The sequence below is a fragment of the Corapipo altera genome, unplaced genomic scaffold, assembly GCF_003945725.1.
Source record: "Corapipo altera isolate COAL_440 unplaced genomic scaffold, ASM394572v1 75, whole genome shotgun sequence".
In the NCBI taxonomy this organism is placed as follows: domain Eukaryota; kingdom Metazoa; phylum Chordata; class Aves; order Passeriformes; family Pipridae; genus Corapipo; species Corapipo altera.
The window spans coordinates 9,800,078-9,815,068 of record NW_020884887.1 but is presented as its reverse complement, the minus strand read 5'-3'; the positions used below and the strand labels follow the sequence as shown (position 1 = coordinate 9,815,068).

The 14,991-nt window shown below is 53.9% G+C and overlaps 1 protein-coding gene across 1 annotated transcript; it reads right to left on the bottom strand.

Annotated features, from left to right (window-relative positions):
- Positions 1 to 682: 682 nt before the first annotated feature.
- On the bottom strand, positions 683 to 13,389 carry LOC113947225 (LON peptidase N-terminal domain and RING finger protein 1-like). Its single transcript, XM_027643579.1, has 12 exons — positions 12,941 to 13,389; positions 9,274 to 9,392; positions 8,717 to 8,839; positions 8,361 to 8,489; positions 7,518 to 7,653; positions 6,644 to 6,737; positions 4,931 to 5,045; positions 4,152 to 4,273; positions 3,608 to 3,766; positions 2,290 to 2,452; positions 2,058 to 2,204; positions 683 to 970 (listed from the first exon to the last, which is right to left on the bottom strand). Exons 1-12 carry the CDS (start codon positions 13,293 to 13,295, stop codon positions 773 to 775), a joined length of 1,860 nt encoding a protein of 619 aa, XP_027499380.1. The 5' UTR covers positions 13,296 to 13,389; the 3' UTR covers positions 683 to 772.
- Positions 13,390 to 14,991: the final 1,602 nt, after the last annotated feature.

Genomic DNA, 14,991 nt, shown 5'->3' with positions numbered 1-14,991 from the left:
AGCACCAATACTGTCCTATTCCCCCCTCCCATGGCACTTCACAACACTGCAGCCAGCAGTCAGGGAAATGGCTGGCAGTCTCCCAGGGAAAGGGGTTGGGGAGCTCAGCACAGCAAATACAGCACAGCACCAAGAAGAGTGGTGGGAAGGGGATGCCCGGACCTGGGCACATTCGAAGAGAGGCATCAACTCATCATGTGGCCATGGAGGTGGTTAGGAGCAGGACCATGAGTTTCAGATTCTTTAATTTAACCTTTCTTCTTTTCAAATAGAAATTAGGTCAAAGTTGGAAGCAGAGGCAGATCCATCAGCTCCCAAGGCTGCAGGAAGCTGTTGGTACTTCCCTGCCTCCCTAGTGCCACCTCTTCCAAGCCTCTAAACCTGCTGCACGAAGCAGGACCACCTACCAAAACCCCTGTGTTGTCCTTCGAAGTGAAAGAGCCAAAAACTGAAACCATCCTGGCACTCAGTCCTCTGCCCTAAGGAGAATCCTCCTTAGTGAAGAAGCTGCTCAGCAAGTGATTTTGGCTCTGGAGTCACAACCCAGCTCTCCATCCCGGTATCCCCCTTGGCAGTGGCACCAGGCACCTCAGAGAGGTGGCATGGACGGCGTAGTGTCGCTGCCGGCGCAGCCCCGGCCCCGCCGAGCCGGGCAGAGGGTATGCAGCTCATCACCGAGGTCACTTCAGGAGGAGGGGGGGGGCTGTCAAACCACACACAAACCCATGAAGCGACACAAAAGACCCCCCCGGGGCGGGGGTCGGGTGCGGGGTCAGACGCGGCCGCGGGGGCCGCGCTCGGGCAGCAGGGGCCGGGCAGGCGGCTGCTGCAGGAGGGCGGCCAGGATGCGCTGCAGCTGCGTGAGGCGGGCGCGCAGGGACGTGCAGGAGAAGAGGTTCAGCTGGTAGGACGGGTCGAGGGGCAGGATGGAGATGAGCCACCAGCACCACGTCGGGCCATCCGCCGAAGCCTGGTGGGGAGAGAGAGGGAGAGACCCCCACGTCAGGAGCTGCAAGGTAAAGGCATGGATGGGATCCCATCGCTGATGGGAAACGGTTGCTCTTGTCAGGACAGCTTTGGCTAAGGTACTCCTCTGAACGGCCCTTTTGTCTGTCCAAGCTCAAGACTGCTGGACAAACTAATTTAATCTCCAGACAAGCATTCCCCAGGGTGTCTCCAGACACAGATGTAACCGCTAAAAAGTCTATATTAGAGACAATGAAATATCTTGTGCATTTCCTTGTTTAGGGCAATGCTTTTTGTTAACATGGGCCAGATCCTGCATAATCAATGTTTATGGGGCACTGGCCTCACAGAGGTGAGGTGCAGGCCAGGCAAGTGCAGTCACTGGGCACTGCTTTTGTAAACCGGCTCTTTTAAAATTCAAGCCAAATTAAGAGGGGAAAGCTCAATTCAGCTAAAGGGGGGGGAGTCTTTTGTAACTCCTGAGCTCATCATTAATGTGACTGGTGGCCAGGACAGCCCTAGCGTGGGACAAGCCAAAAAGAGCGTATTTGTAACAATCTATATGGAAACACTTTCTTGAAGGACTGAAAATTAAGTTTTGGGATTTGTTTTTTCCTACAGAACTTGAATTTGTCACAGTAATGTAATAAGCAAACAGGATCCTGTCCTCTTAGCTCCTTGCCTCTGGCCAGCCACAGCTGTCTCAAAGGATCACTATGAGAAAGGAGACTGCAGACTCGCTGAGCTGAGGGGTTCATTTCCTTGCCCATTTCTATTTTTTCCAAAGTGTTTTCACATCCAGAAAGTTCAGTTTCTTAGTTCTCATTTAGCAAAAGACTCTGGGAAAGATTTTAAAACTTGGTGCTCAGTTTCCATAAAGTAGCATTGAACAGTTTTACGAGACAAGCCCTGCCGCCCCTCTGAATGAGAGATGCTGTAACAGGTAACAGGGCAGAAAAACTGGATTTCTTTTGTCCATCTTGGAGGGAAGCCAAGTAAGGAAGCAGGGTGGTTAGTGCAGGAACAGCACTGCTTCAGAGGCTCTCTTGGTACCCTCCCTGTTTAGAGAATCCCCTCCCTCTGGGCATTACCTGGATGTCCTCTTCCTTCTCCGGCAGTGGCCCGTGCTGCATCACAATGTGCCTGGAGGTCAGGTCTCCGTGCTCACAGAACCGCTGAGCCAGGCGGTAGGTGCTCTCGTGCAGGCACTGCAGCTCCTGCAGCTCCTCCCCAGCCACCTGCATGGAAGGACGAGGGACACAGGCATCCACAGGGAGGTTCTGTCCCACTGCAGCCCAGGATTTTGCCCGGCCCTGCCCTCACCTTCCTGTCCTCCAGGTACTCGATGTCGGCAGTGTGGTAGCCATCCCTGTGCCCACGGCTCAGCACCCGGAACCGCCGCCGGCCGATGGTGTCCACCAGGGACCTCCCGTCTGCCAGCAGCTCGATCTGCTGGATCTCCAGCATGCAGCCATAGTCAGCAAAACTGGGGGGAGACAGGGAGAGAAAAAAGGGCCTGAGCTGGGACACCAGTGACAAGACCTGCTTGTCCTGAAGGTACCACCTCCAAAGGAGGAAAAGGTCCAAGTCTTGGAGGGGGCAAATTCAGAGATTCCCTCAAATCTGTTCACACAGTCACAGAATGGGTAAGGTTGGAAGGGACCACAGTGGGTCATCTGGTCCAATCTCCCTGCTCAAACAGGGTCATCCCAGAGCACATGGCACAGAATTGCATCCAGTTCTGAAATATTCCCAGGGAGGGAGACTCCACACCCTCTCTGAGCACTCTGTGCCAGTGCATGGTCACCTGTACAGCACAAAAATTCTTCCTCATGTTCAGGTGGAACTTCCTGTGCATTTGTTTCTGCCTGTTGCCCCCTGTCCTATTGCTTGTCACTACTGAACTGTTGAGTTACCACTGGCAGGGAACAGTGAGCACACTGCCTATACTCCCTTGGATTTGCCATATACCAAAATTACTCAGGTCCTCACACTGCCCTGATGTCCAGTGGTTCTGATGACACCACCCCTTTCAGTGATATCTTCCCAAAGCCCAGAAAATGTTATCTATCTCATTCCACTTGAACAGGAGTGGAGTACGGGGAGGATGTGTCATGTAAATACAGGTATTTTACAGAATATTTGGGTTAGATGCCTGGAGATTGAGCCCATCTGAGCTTTGGAGATGCCACCAGGAACATAGGGATGGTCAGCCTGCACCAAACAAAGGCCCATTTAACCCAGTGCCCTCTCAGAGGCTTGTTAAGAGCAAAGTATGAGAAATATGGCAATTTTCAAGTGCTCACTAAGAGGATCTGGAGGTCACAGCCAGCAAACAGCTCAGAGATGTCCTGAGCCAGAAGCTGTTCCAAGAATGTTGTATTTAACAGCCATCACTGGCTCTGCACAGCTCCAGTGCTGGCCTCATTCCTTGCCTGGCTGGTGGTGATGCTGGGAGGCAGCAAGATCCCATTTCACTCTGCTGTGTGGGGAACACAGCACCTTCCTGCTGCTTTTATCCATGAAGTGCCACAGGATAGGAAATATCATCAAACTACGTGGAATTTTAGATATTTGGAGCTGGGGCAGAGAGGAACAAGTCAGCTGGGGCAGAGGGAAGCTGCCTTGCCCAGGAGCTCACCTTTTCCCATTCTCATATATGCACATGCCAAACCTCCTCGTGCCGGTCTCCTGGCACCGCCGGATCATGAGGCGGTAGCGAGGCTCGAAGACGTGCAGAGGGCAGGCGATGCCTGGGAAGGACATGGTGCATACGAAGATGGGGATGTTCTTGGTCAGGCTGAGGGACAGGAGGAGAAACCACTGTGACACCTCCCCAAGCAATTCCCATCCCAGTGTATCAGCTGCTTTCCTGAACTAGATGTGTCCTTTACCCCAAGAAGTGATGGTCTGGCACAGAGCAACACTAAAGCTTCCACTTGGTTCCCCAAGAGCCCAAAGACAGATTCTGGCCACAAAACAGCTCTTTGCAAAGATGGTCATCACCCCCAGGTGCCCCACGGGGCACGTCCACTCAAGCAGCACTGCTGTGATGTGGTCCTGGAGGTGAGACAGGCATTGCCTGAGCAGAACCAAGCCAGAGCAATGGTATGGGGTGTGGACAGCCCCTTCAGAGCCCCTCCCAGCCTCCACATACACACACATCGGAGCAGGTCCCTGCTTACTTGGAGAGCTCTGCCATCTCAGCCCGGTGCAGCTCCTGGCGCTCAGCCAGCTGTGCAGGGAAGGTGGCCAGCATGATGTCCTGCAGCAGCACAGTGGGGCTATACCTTCCAGCCTTCAGGTACTAAAAGAAATTAGATCCAGAAATAGGTTGGAGAAGAGCAGGGAGGAAGCCCTGAGGCCCTGCTGGGCTCTGAAACACACTCACTTTTATTGTAGCTGAGCATAATTTTAGACCGGAGAAAGTCAGGGATAAAAACCTATCAAGGGATGTTGAGCCATCTAACAGGATGGGATGTCAGCTCCACTGAGATCTCTGGACACAGCATAGAGCCAGGGCCCATCCCACACACTGTCCTGTCTCTGACAGTGATGCAGTCCTTGTATGACAACCTAATTTCCCTGATGGTCTCATCCAAATCCCTTTTCATTAAAGATTAAATCAAATCTCCAGGCTAGAAGGTTTTCCATCCATTTCCATTTTTTAAAAGTAATTAGCATTTGCCTCTCTCTCTATCTCTCTCTCTCTCTCCCTCTCTCTCCCTCAGCCCTGTTTACAATCTCACTGAATCACTGTGGCATCTTGTGGAAATGAATCTCTTGGTCTTAATTATCAACTGTCTGGTCATTCCCCTGTGAGTGGAGCTGACACTGCTGTGCCAGGGAGCTGCTAATGTAGGAGCACTGCATCTTCCCACCCCAGTCCTGGGCATGCTGCCAGCAGCCAGAGCTGGTTCCCTGCTCTCCTGTGGGCTCCATCCCGTGGGACACATTCCCTCACCTCTCTCAGGCTCTGTTTGCAGAGGGGGCAGTTGGGCCGGTGGTCCAGGCAGCGTTCGAGGCACTCCTTGCAGAAGGTGTGACCACATGGTGTTGTCACTGGCTCAAAGAACATCCTGCAAAGGATGATCGAAGTCAAAGGATTGCAGAGAGCAACAAAGGGAAAGGAGTACAGATAAATCCAGCTGGGTGCACTCAAAGCTGTCGTTCCCCAGGCCTGGCTCAGCACCCTGCTTTGGACACATTGGCCCAGCTCAGCCCCATGGTGAAGGGGTCCCACAAAGCACTCAGCGACTGCAGGTAGAGCAGATCAGGGTGGGCAGACCTGTGGGCACAGCTTTTGGCTATCCCCAGCCTTGTATCTGCTTCTTCTTTGAATCATCTTACTGTGAGCAAGAGATTTTGCTTCCAGTAGGAATAACATATTTCCCATGTCTCCTCCTACCATTTCAAGGTAGATTTGCTCCCTGCACCAGACTTTTGCACTGAAGACAGTGATGCTGTGGGGATGCAACACCATGGAAAGTGATCTCACACTGTGCCTTCCAATTCCTGGCAGCCCATGGCTCTGCAACTCTCAGTAAAGCTGCACTGGCTGAGCTTTGCTCATAACTTCTCTTAATTAAATATAAAGGTTTCTTACTGGCTTAGTCCTTTAATTAGAAGTCTGGGCTCAGACTGTTGGACTTGCACAATGATGTAAGATGAGAATTGTCCCAGGCCTGAGCACTGTTCCTCATCTCTCCATGGAGTCCCAGCAGACCCCATCAGTACACACATAGCACCCCTTGGTTCTGGTAGGGCTATGGTTCCCCAGACACCCACAGTGGTCTGTAATCCAAACAACAGCAACAGGAAAGTGCCTCCTTCTCCTCTGCTCCAGGAGCAGAGCCAGCAACAAGCACTTGGGTTGCTCACAGGCAGCTCCACAATCAGAAATGAATGAAGGTGTCAGGAAAGCTCTGTTCAGCACAGAGCCCTGACTCCTCCTCAACACTGTTCCTGCTCTCAGAAGAGACCTAAATTCACCTAATTCAGATCAGATCTCTCACACCCCTCCCATGTCATTCCCTCATGCCATGTCCAGACCTGGAAAAAGCTGTCATGCAGAAGACCTTGACCTACTTGCATGTCTGGCAGTGGAACACCAAGCCCTCTGCCAGTACCCACTTGCACAACTGCTCCTGGGACACACCAGGAATAACAGCCTGGTTTCAGCATGCCCTGTGGCAGTGCAACACCCAGCCCTTTCCCAGCCCCAGCCAGCACACAGACACAGGCTCTACCCTGTCCCCTTTTCCACCTCCAGCAGGCATAGAGCTTGGACATGCTTCCCCTCTGGGTTTGCAATATCCCCATCATGGATAATATTTCCCTGGGAAAACACCTTCCTGTCCCAGCCTGCAGGTACAAAGGCCACCACTGCTTTTGGTCTTTGACCCTGCTGAACATTCCCACCTCCACACCTGCCTCCCAAGGGATACAGACCTAATGATGCTGCACCCTGAGACAGGGTAATCTGAGCTCCTCCGGCCTGGCAGAACATGGCATGCCCTGCCTTCCCCTCTTATCTTTTATCTCCACTGAAACCTATGTCTCAGCAGTACTTGGGACTGAGTTTCCTATTAAGATGTGAAGAAAGATGCACACCAGCATAGAAAACCCGGTAGGTGCTAATTCTTCATCCTAAAAGCTCTCCTGACAGAGAACTCACCGTATGCAGAGGGAGCACTCCAAGTCAGATATGCTCAGCAGCTCCCCAAGGCACAGCTGGGGACACTTTGCTGCTGCTGTTTCCTCTCCATTATCTAATGGCAAAAGAGAAGGAAAGAGAAGACAACCCCCATTTCAATATAGAAAAGCAATGTTTGTTTTCTAATCTTCTTCTGAGGCATAACTGTCACACAGAGTGCTCTGAAAATGTCAAAGAAAAAACCATTAAGAAATGCAACATAAACTCCTCTATTAACCCACCCATGTTCACCCATAGCTGGTACATCAGTGGGTCCCATGGTACTTGTTAGAGGAAAGTGGTATCTCCTCCCTTTGCAGGCAGGAAAACTGAGGCACTGGGAGGTGAAGTGGCCTAAGAAGCTCCAGGATGGAAGCCTCTGGAGACCTGCCACAAGTCACCATCATGGCTTTATGTGAACCCAGGTACGTGGTAGCCACCTGGTTGGGTGCTGATGGCAAGTTAATGCCAGTAGAGGTGCTGCTTCCCCAACTCATGACATGCCATGTCCCTCACATGGAATTTAATCTAAATTTCCACCAAAACCCACCTAAACCCATGGGAACCAAAGAAAGCCTCTCCCTGATATGGAACAAAGGATGTCTGGCTTTAGCCACCATCTAGAGCCAAGCTAGAGCCAAAAGTTTGGTATAAGTTCACCAGCTGAACACAAGAAGATTGGATGGATCCTCCCCACAGGCATGAGAAGCAGTGAAAGTGCTGGCCAGAGCTGCCCCATGGGACATCTGCTCACTGAGCTGGAGTGCAGTGAAAACACCAAGTTTTCGGTGCCAAAATGGATTTTAAACAAGCATTATGCATGTGACAACATTCTGGTACCTTTGATAACACTCACCTACCAACTCCTGGCTCTGACTCTCTGCTGAAATCTCCAGTTCTTGCCGTTGTCCCAGCTGGGAAAGGCTGTCTGTCCCCTGGCTGTGCTCAGACACAGCGTCCCCTCTGCCATCTGCCACCTCTCCTTCCTGATCCTAGGTACAGCAAAGATGAAATGCAGCCCAAACCCTCTCGTACCTTTGAATGCACAGCCCCATCTGTCCCACCAAGCCCAATGGCACTGGGAGGCTTTTCAGTGTGTTGCTGTACATTAATATCTTGCATCTGCAGAACAGCAGGAGAGTGTGGCCTTCACACATTCCTGCTCATCACATGGTTAAAACCTGGGTTCACTATGTCCAGACCTACTACCTGCTATTTGGTGTGTCTGAGCCCAGTTTCTCTGATTTTCCTCCTCTCTCCAAACCTGCTAAATTTGTCTATAAAAGGCAAAGAGTAAAATATGAGATTTCCTTAACAGTTGCTAATGACCTGAACTATTCTCAGATGTGGTCTTTAGATAAAAAAAATAAAAACTCACTTTTTTTCTTTTTATTTTTTTTTCTCAATGTAGTGTGACTTGGGTGTTTTAAATACAACGAGAGCCTAAAGTATTTGTAGAATAAAACTGGGAGAGGAATTGAGAAAGAGCTTGCTCTGTTTCCTCAGTCCCCACAGCACCAGCTCTGATGATATATGCTCTCTCACCCTCCACTACCTGCAGATTCTCTCCCCAGCGCACAACCATATGCACAGCCTTCCCTTATCATACCCCCTTTCCCATCACTGGAAAACCCAAAATTGGGATGTCCCAGAAGGACATTAAGTTTCATCACAGACTCAGATCACTGCAGACTCTCACCTGAGCTTGTGTGAAAGATGATGGCAGCACAGGGCTCCCTCCATTGACCTGGGAACCAGCTGAGCTCAGGAGAGCATCACCCTGGTGTGCAGCTGTGAGAGGCTGAGGAGCATTGTCTTGCAGGAGGATCTGCAAGGAGAAAGCAGGGGTCAGGGGATGCTAGGAGAAGGAGGCAGGGAGGTAGGAGAACTGCCAGGCTCCCTCTTTCCCCAAAGCAGCTTCCTGCTCGCTGCAGGATATGTTTGGGTTACTTGTTTCAGTGCTGGCAAAGCACTCAGCTGAGCCCTTCAGAGCACAAGGACATCTCCCTGTGTGATGTGAGGGCACTGGAACCCACCATGGTACATCCCACACACCTTCTCCATCTCTCTCCGAGCAGGGTGGAAATGGGGACTGAGTGTCAGGCAATGTTCCCACACCAGCAGGGCTTCAGCTCTCTGTCCCATCTCCAGAAGCACCTTCCCTTTCCTGAAGAAGGCCTGGAGAGCAGAAAAACCTGTAGTGACTATGAGACAGTGACCAGCTGAGTATGTGCCCCTTCAGTTCCCACGTGAGCCCCAAGGGAATCTCCCTCCAGCCCCTGCCTACTCCCATCCCAAGCCAAAGCATCTGGACATGACCCTGTTCCCATGCTCAGACTTGCCTAAAAAAACACAAGACTCTCCAAAATGCAGCAGTTGCAAAAGCCAGGCTGACAGAGAGCTGGAATCAAAGACAGACATGGTGACAGACCTCTCCCATGAGAGCAACTCAGCACTTGCTGCCTGGATTGGCAACCTAATGGGTCTGTCAAGTATATTTCTGAGCAGAATGAATCCAGTGGCTAGGAGAATTCAGCAAAGATGGAAATTGGTCCCATACAGTAAGATTTGACTCCAAGTTTAGTCAGCTGATGGGTCTCTCCTCCACTCACCTCATGCTCTCCAGGCTCTGCCCTGCACACAGTGTCCAGGTCCTCCAGTGCCTGTGGATATTGCCCCAGTGCCACACACGCCTCTGCCCGGCACAGCCGCAGGGAGCTGGAGTCTGGGGCTGGAAAGAGAAATATTGTCACTTGTGATGAGTCCGTGGGGGGGTAGCAGGGCTGGATAAGGCTGGGGAGACACCCCCAAAGTGGGACAGTCCATGCACTGCTGCCTCACACCGAGCAGAGCCAGGTCCTGCAATGCTCTTCATCAGGAGTCACTGGCCTCATAAGTCTCTGCAACGAAGTTATTTCCCCTAAATATCTAGTTTTAAACTGTTTGAGGCTCTTCCCTTTGTTTTTTCCCCCCATCTTCCTCAAACAGCCTCAGTAAAGAAGCCCCATCCCCACCATGCTGGGATCTGGGCTTTTCTCCATCTTTTTGGGATGCAGCAAAAAGGTTCTACCATACACGTCTTCCCTACGGGGCTGCAGCCACGGGAGGCTCTGCAATGTGATTCACCCAGCAGAGCCACAATAACATGTTACCAAACAAGACTGCAGCTATGGATACCTGAATTCCCAAACCACCAGGGAGCCTCCTGGGCCTACCTGGCTGCCACTGCTCTCTCCCAGGGCAGAGGAGAAGCTGGAGGGGTGTAAGAATCTGCCTCCACTACATGACCTGGGGTTTCCAAGTATCACAGTGCTGGGTGCCCCACATGCTCCAGCCTGCTCCAAAGTAACTGGCAGTGAAATCCTCTTCTTTCCTGCCTTGGAAAACCCCATAAAGACCTTCCTTCCTATCAGCAGTGCCAGCAGGAGAAATGAGTTGGTGGATGTCAGGGAGAATGAGCAAGCAGCACCCCAAAAGCCCATAGTCATGGAGTATGGAGTAACCAGGTGTGGTAATGTTTGTGGGTTTAAACTGCAGAGATTTCCAGACCCACCCCATTATATCCCAGCTCATGGAGGTGACCTACCTCCACTGCTCTGCTGGTTTTCCAGCTCAGGGAATGGGTCTGTGCATCCAGCCCTGCATCCCCCCAGCTCTGAGCATCAGGCTACAGCTGCTGAGGGTTGGGGCTGGGGACCTGCTGGGAGCAGCCCTTCTGGGGAGGCCACCAGCGTCATGCAGGTCCCCTCATTGGCTCCCAGTTCCCCATGGGATGATGGTAGGTCCAGCACAGGTAGCATTTGTGGTGGCCCTGCAGGATGCTGGCACTGAAGACAACCTTGTATCACAAATTAGGCACCATTTGCAGGCACCGCTGCTGCATTTACTGTGGCAAAGTGGTGTGGGCAACTCTGCCTTGCATCTCTCAGGTTCAAGCTGGGTCCATGAGCCTGGCTGGCAGCCGATCAGCGATCATCAGGAGACACCGTTGATGATGCCACCTCCTGCGCTTCCAAACCTGGCAGCATTTCCTCCTGGCCTGGTTCAAACACAGTGCTGACACAGCTCTGCCAGCAAACTGCAGGTTGGGACTAGCAGCTCTGTGACAGCCAGGCACAGGAAATATCTGCCCACTTCCCTGTTCACCTCTGCTGCCCTGTGCCCAGGCACCCACCACTTCTTATCACAGAGCAGAGGCAGCTCTGCCATGGCTATTTCCTCCTTGTCCCCCGTGCCCAGCATGGAGCACAGCCAGACTTTGCTCCTGGTTCCACCCTAACCCAGAGAGCAGCAGAGAGCCCAGGCACAGCCACTCCTGCACCAAGGCTGCCCTGGCCACACTGAGCTGTGCAGCAGAACAAAACCTGATCCCTCAGAGCTTGTTTTCATTTAAGATATTAGCTGAGACCTTAGGGCTCAAGTCAGTGGGAACTTTCTGCTCAGTACTCCGTCCCACAAGCATCCAGAGATGAAATATCCCGGCCACTAACAACAGACAGGGATGCAGAAATGGGTACAAAGTCTAGAGGCTTATTTTCCATGTGGGCAAACCCAGTTGAACGCTTGCACAGCAATAAAGTAACTGATTTGGAAAAAAATCCCCAGATGTGTAAAATGGGGCAAGGAATTCTGCATTTCTCTTCTGCTGCAGCTATTTTTGATCTATGATATCATTAGACACCAGGGCCATAAGCCAGCTGGCAGCTGGACAGACTCACCAGCCTCCGTGCTCCAGGCATGTCAGAGGGCCTCCTGTGTTACGTGTTACAGTGCATTTTTCTGTTGTTCACTTAGAAAGAATAAAGATTAAAAGTTGACAGCTTATTTTCACCCAAGCAAAGCAAGCTGGTCTGCAGGCTGGGCTGAGTGGGGCACTGCAAACTGGCCCATCATGCAACACTGAACCACAAAAAAAAACATTCCCATGGGTCAAACGTTTATGAGGGGTTCTGTTTGAAAGGGAAAGGGAGCCCATAAGAAGCTGTGCAGCTGAACGCTGTCTGCAGGAGCTGGAAAACACATCCCGAAAGCACCACCCACGTGGCTGAGCCTGGCAGCACCAGCAAGCACAGGTTCACTGGAGCTGAGGCTGTGACTGCAATTTCCTTATTGCCCTAAGCCAGACTTTCCTGTCCTTCGGGGAACAGAACGTGCGGGGGAAAGCCAGGACAGAGGTTGCAGTATTTCCTCTTTATACCCACAAAGGCTTTTTAAAAAGAGATTGGTACACCCCGGGCAGAAAAAACCTTGGAATAAGGCAAGCAGTACCAGAGAGCTGTGCACGTGCCTTTGTGCTGAAGGACGGGTGTGCAGGGAGAGACGGATGCCTCTGGAGGTTGCATAAAAGGACCTGCTTTCTGCTGCCAACACCAGGATCGACCGGTCGGCTCAGCCCTTCGTCTCCAACCCTGAACCTCTGGCACTTGTCTCGCAGCAGGCGATGAATAAGAGCCTGAGCTGCGGGAGGAGAGCTGACTGCTGTCATAGAAACGCCGCGGAGAAAGGAAGTTCTGCCTTCGTTGCTCCAACCCCCTGCTCCAGAAGCATTGTATAACCCCTTTTATTTAAGTATTACTTTCCAAGAAATCCACTTACAGCCACAGATCACCCCCCCTCACCCTGGGCCCGATCCTGGCCCTGTAGGCAAATGTCTCGCCAGAGCCGGTTGCCAAAGGGGGCCAGGATGGGGGGCTGACCTGCACCATGGGGCTGGCACAGGAGCTCGGCCAAGGCTGTGTCCTCGCCAGGCTCTGGGGCAAGGACGTGTCCATCTCGGACTGGAAAAGTCCCAACCACTTTACATAATGCCCTACACTCCGAGGCAGAGCTCTTCCTCTGACCCTGAAATATTGCCGGGAGGCAAGATGTGAGTATCTGCTGCTCTTTCCCCTCCAAAAGCACGTGGCCGATGGGACACAGGCAGTGAGCCCCGACCACAGCCCTGGCAGCGGGATGAGCAGCGGGGCTTGCCTGGCAGCCCACCGCTCCCATCACCTCGGGACATGCACGGAAAAGGAAGAAATGCCCAGCAGCTGCACTCCCCTCCCATCCCCACCAGCCCTGCCTTACAACACTTCCACCTTCCCAGGTCTTCCAGCTCTGGACTGTGCAGGCTCGGAGTGCCATGAGGTGCTGGGACACAGTGGCCTACATTGGTATCCACCTGCTCGAACAGCCCAACCCGTGCATCCCCGTCTCTGCTGCTGGGTTGGCCCCACGCACCCCACACCCGCACCCCACCACCTGCACTCCCAGCCCCTGAGCCCGGATGGTCCTTACCCAGCTCGACCCCTCTCTGCGCCATCCTCAGCGCCTCCCGCGCGTCCCCGCGGGCCAGGCGGTCCCGGGCGCGCTCCGCCAGCCCGGCCAGGAGCCGCTCCCGCTCCACGCACCGCTCCAGGAGCCCGCACAGCACCACGCTGCTCCTCGCCGCCCCGACGCCCCGCAGCTCCAGCCGCTCCTGGCACAGCGGGCAGCGGGACAGCCCGGCCCCGCCGAGGCACGGCTTGCAGAAGGAGTGACCGCAGGACACGGTCACCGGCTCCCAGAGGAGCAGGAGGCAGGAGGGGCAGCGCAGCAGGTCCAGCCCCACGTCCCCGGCGCCGAGGGGCTGCGGGCTGGGGGGGCCGCTCATGGCAGCGGCCGCAGCCGAGCAGGGCGAGCTGCCCTCAGGGCCGGCGGTGCCCGCACGCTCCGGCCGCCGCCGGGGCCCCGCGCATTGCCCCGCTCCGCCCCGCCCCGCCCAGCTCAGCCCATCCTCCGCGGAGCTCCCGGAGCTCCCGGAGCGGACCGTGCGGCCGGAGGGACCCCCGGGCGGCCCGGCGGGGGAGCTGCCCGGGCGCCATTGGCCGCCGCCGCCCCGCCCCGGCCGCGTTTCGTAACGGAGCCCGCGGTACCGGGGGCGAGGGGCGGCCCCGGGCGGGGCCGTGTGCTCGTGTGCCCGTGCCCACCCCCCGGGCCGGGTCACGGCGGCGTTGGGGGCTCCGGAGCAGCCGCCGTGCGGGGTACAAGCCGGGAGCTGGAGCTGAATGAAGCCTTGTGGAGGGCGGTGGAGAGCTCTGCACCAGCTGGGCACGGGGTCCCGGGGGGCCTGGGGCAATCTGGAGCAGGACCAAGGTGCAGAGTGCTGCGGGGTGTTTTGGAGCACTTTGGAGCCAGCCGTGGTGCGGGCTGCCTGGGTAAATGGGGTGCTGTGGAGCAAGGCTGGGGCACGAGTCCTGGGGGACACAGGGTGCTCTGCGATGGGGACAGGAAGGTGGGATGCTCCAGAGCAGCTGGGCACAGGGTACCTGGGGTCCCTCAGCTGGCTGAGACTCTCCAGAGTGGGAGTGGGGTGCTGGCTGTTGTGGTGCTCCAGAGAAGGGGGGGCTGGTGAGGCTGCAGTGCACCAGGTGTCTCTGCAGACCCCTCCATGGAAACGCATCATCTCAGGATGTTTGAGGGGAGAAAGATGTCCCTCCAACATCTGAGGTGTCTCCCTCAGCTGCTCTACTTATCCAGAATTGAATGAATTCGGATTTTGTATGGGGACAATCCCAGTCCCACTCACGGACCCCCAGGACGGGCTCAGTGTCCCAAGGGAGATGTATCCCACCCCACAGCCATACATCAAAAGGGTCAGCAGCTTTTGCATAGCAGGTGCTAAGAAAAACAGCTGAAATCTGGCAACTGTGGAGCTTAGTAGATCAGACTTTATATAAGGGTGATGCAAATCCCCCAAGGGCTCATTTGTGTGTCCCCACAAACAAGCCAAACCCATGCATGCATTGGAAGGGATGCTCAGGGAGGGGGATCACCAGCAGGACATGAGTGCTGGTGAAACCCATGCCCCACTGAGGGAGTGGCTAGCAGAGGTTTGGGCTGTGGAGCAGGTTTTGTTTCAAAATCTACTGCAATTGCATTAAACAGCTCATGGGTGGTTTTAAAAACTCAACAACTAAGCATTTTATGTGCACTTGGAAGGCTTCGCTGCTTTCTCCGTTATCTTTTCAAGTGATCCCTCCAGACTGGAGAAATCTCGGGTGATGTTTGGCAGCACAGCCCCAAAAACCTGAGTATGGTATTAGGGACAGTGATCACACTAGGACCGTTGAGGGTTTGTCTGGGACTCTGCCCTGAGGGCGATGTTTTCCATATTCCCCATCCACGGAATCAGTCTTTGGTTCCCCTCCAATACGGACCTTCCCCTTCACTTCCCCCAGCAGTTCTACTGAGGGCATTTCTCAGGTGGGCAAGGCTCATTTACACCAGACACTCTCCTCTCATGGTTTAGTTTTCTCTGTGGCTTGTTTTTCCACCAAACCTTGGCTGTTGAATGAAACAAAAGATTG